At 32.4% G+C, this 3,643-nt stretch overlaps 1 protein-coding gene across 1 annotated transcript; it reads left to right on the top strand.

Moving 5' to 3' along the window:
* Positions 1-318: 318 nt before the first annotated feature.
* Positions 319-2,135, top strand: LOC142172635 (protein FAR1-RELATED SEQUENCE 5-like). Its single transcript, XM_075236301.1, has 4 exons — positions 319-718; positions 880-1,490; positions 1,627-1,998; positions 2,112-2,135. The coding sequence occupies exons 1-4, from the start codon at positions 319-321 to the stop codon at positions 2,133-2,135; spliced, it is 1,407 nt and encodes a 468-aa protein (XP_075092402.1).
* The last annotated feature ends 1,508 nt before the right edge of the window (positions 2,136-3,643 follow it).

Below are 3,643 nucleotides of genomic sequence, written 5' to 3' on the forward strand. Positions count from 1 at the left end.
TTGTAATTTTTTAGTTCTTCAGTTTTCCTTGTGGTAATGTTTAACAGAATTGTAGTTGAATTGTAGTTATGTTGTATTTATATTGTATAATGTGAATTTTTAAGCTACAACAAGTTTTTTTTAAATCTAAATTTTAACCCATTGTTTAAAATGTATTTATTTTGTAGCTACTGGCTGATATGAGTTGGTGAAAATTGTACATGACACTTCAAAGCAACTAGCATAAATGATTCTGCAATGTTCAAGGTCAGAAATTTTGACAACTAGCACACGTGCTCTTTAATGAACAATACATTCATACAATGCAAACCTACTGCCATGGTAGTTGGTAGCATGATTATTCCAAAATATTCTGATCCTAAGACAATTTACACCCCAAAAGGCATTCAATTTGACATGTTGTCTGAACACGGCGTGAATCTAACCTACATGCAAGCCTGGAGAGCAAAGGAAAAGGCTTTACAATTTTTGAGAGGTCATCCTGCTGACTCCTACAACAAATTGCCTAATTATTTGTATATTCTAGAGAAGACTTATCCGGGGTCTGTAGTTAAATTGAAGAAGACAGACGATGACTGCTTCTTGTATGTATTTGTTGCGATTTGTACGTCAATCAGTGGTTGGGAATATTGTAGGCCAGTTGTAGTAATTGATGAGACCTTTTTAAAGTCAGCATATAAGGGAATAATGCTAACAACCAGTACAATGGATGCAGCAGGTACTGAAGTTTTATTTAGAGAAATATTGTAACTTGTATGTTTTTTATAGTACTTGCAGATTACTTGTAGATATATTGTAGAATAACTGCAGTTTGTATATATATGTCTTCTTCTGCATTTTTACTGCAGCCAATTAATTGCTTCTTGCCACATAATGTAGGTACCATATTACCATTGGCATATGCTGTTGTTGATTTAGAGAATGACACATCATGGAAGTGGTTTTTTGAGCAATTCAAGCTCGCGTATGGTGAAAGACCAAATATGTGTGTTGTTTCGGATCGGAATGAGAGTATCTTGAAGGTAACATCTATTGTTTATCCCGGCATGCCACATTATTCTTGCATGTGGCATATTTGGACAAATATACGAGCAAAATTCAAGAAGAGACATCTTAAGCTAAGTGAATTATACTTTGCCATGGCGCGGTCATACACACTTGATGAATTTAATGAAAGGATGTCAAAAACTGATGAGATTGACCCCCGTGTTAAAGTATACTTATACGATATTGGATATTATAGATGGTCTCGAGTACATGCTACGGTGAATAAAACTTGGACTATGACATCAAACACTGCAGAGTTGTTGAATGTTGTAACAAAATATGCAAGAGAGTTGTTGATAGTAGAACTATTAGAGTGTATGAGGACCCTTCTTGAACGTTGGACGAAAGAAAAATTATTGAAAGCAAAGGGTACATTCACGTACCTTGGATACAAATTCAACAAAGAGTTAGATGACAACAGAACATTGTCGCACAAGCTTAGAGTAAGATATGATTATTTATTGAATCAAATTCATAAACAACATAGTGTAGATTTTTGTAGATATTTTGAAGATATTTTGTAAATAGCTTGATTTTAACCATATATGAATTGTTTTTTTGTTTGTAATGTACTCGTAGGTGAGGGCTTCAACAGACTACATCTATACAGTAATAGATGGTGTGAGGCGCTATATTGTTTGTCTTGAAAACAAGAAATGTAGTTGTGGGCAATTCCAGTTTGATGAACTACCTTGTCCACATGCTTTGGCTGCTTTAAGACAAAGGGATGAGTCTTTTGAAGAATATTGTTCTTCTTATTACACAAGGGCGAACCTCTTGCATACGTATGAAATACCAGTAAATCCGCTGCCTGATGAGAGCAAATGGAATGTGTCACAACATATAACTGAAAAAGTAGTAAATTCACCTAAAGGAGGGAAAAGGCAGCCAGGAAGACCTCAAAAAGAAAGATACAAAATATATGATGAAATAAATTCAAAAAAGTACAAGGTTTCATGCGGCAACTGCGGAGGAGAAGGGCATAACAAAAGATCTTGCAAGAATGCACCCAAAATGAAATAAAATTTTATGTAGTTAACAGAATATTTCATAAAATTTGTTAGTTAGTTTTGGATAACAAATTTTGATGTGTAATCGTTGGTTTTTTTAAGATCATAATGTAGTTAGTTAGGATGTTTCTATACTGAGATAATATTTTCATAGATTGATTTGTTTATGAATATTTTTTATATATATAATCTATAATTTTTTTACTATATATGGAATCCTTTACATAGTTGTTAATGTATTTTTACAGTTTATCTACAATAAAACTACAAAAAAATACATTATCTGAAATTTATAGAGTATATACATTATAAATCTGTAGGAAAGTAGTTAAAAACTTAAAATATTGTAGATGAAGTATTGTTTACATTAAAAAAATGAATATAAAAGAAACAAAACACATTGTTAAAATATTCTACAAATTATCTACAAATATAACTACAAAAAAACTACAATATCTGTAGCTGACAAAATATATTGATTAAAATTCAGGTAGAAAAAATCTTTATGGTGAAAATAATGTAGATTAGAATAATTGTATAAAATTTCAGTTGCAAAGGATTTAAATGCTAAAAATAATGAAGATCAAGTACTGTACATATTCAACAAGTGAATATAAACCCAACAAACAGTTACCATTGTACTACTATACTGGATAAGAAAAAAAAAACAAAGGCTACTAAAATTGTAGCACATGTCTGCTACAATTAAAACATAATAAATTGTTCAAAAACTTGTCTACCATCTATCTTATAAACTAGCATCAACTACACAATTGTAATACATGTTCCATTCCAAACATTACAACTACTTCTTCTTCCTCTGGACTCTTGTTTTCTCATTCAAAGCTGGTGCACCTTTCCTCCTTGCCAATTTGCCTGTCACCTCACTATCACTAGTTACCCCAATCTCCTGCTTTTTCTAGCATAGTCCCAAAGTAACGCTCCATAGCGTCTACGGTGTTGGTCAATACCAGAAAGATCTTCTGTCGGAATTGATAATTCTCCAATACTAATATACTCTGCAAAGGCAGCAACAAATACACCACAATCGCTGCAAAAGATAAAAAAATATCAATATTTACCAAACCATCAGAAAAAGGGTTAAATGTAAAGAAAGAAAGAAGATTTTTGTTACAATAATCCTTGTTTTTGTTGTGGTATCTCTCCGACGATCCACTGAATGTTAAGAGGGTCGGTAACAAGTTTCTCAATGTATGCTTTTGTATTCTTGAAGTTGATGTCTTTACACTTCCCATAAAACTCGGTGCATGACAAATCCAAATGGATAATAATAGAAAACTTGTCGACACAAGATTCAACAATAGAGTGATTGTGTGAAGAGATCATGGAATCATACGCATAAAGACACATTTCTGCAATGTCAAAAACAACCAACACCCAGTGAAATTTTTCTATAATATTGATGGGCATGATGACATAATCAACTTCATCCCATGCAACATTTGCGAGTAGTCTATACCCCAATATATATTCTGCTACAACATCCTGGGGTTTGACAACAGAAAACTTCTTTTCTTAAGGAGAATTTTTGAACTTTTCATAAATTTGATCAATCCTAGTCTTGA

This window comes from Nicotiana tabacum, chromosome 18 (genome assembly GCF_000715075.1).
Source record: "Nicotiana tabacum cultivar K326 chromosome 18, ASM71507v2, whole genome shotgun sequence".
NCBI lineage: Eukaryota > Viridiplantae > Streptophyta > Magnoliopsida > Solanales > Solanaceae > Nicotiana > Nicotiana tabacum.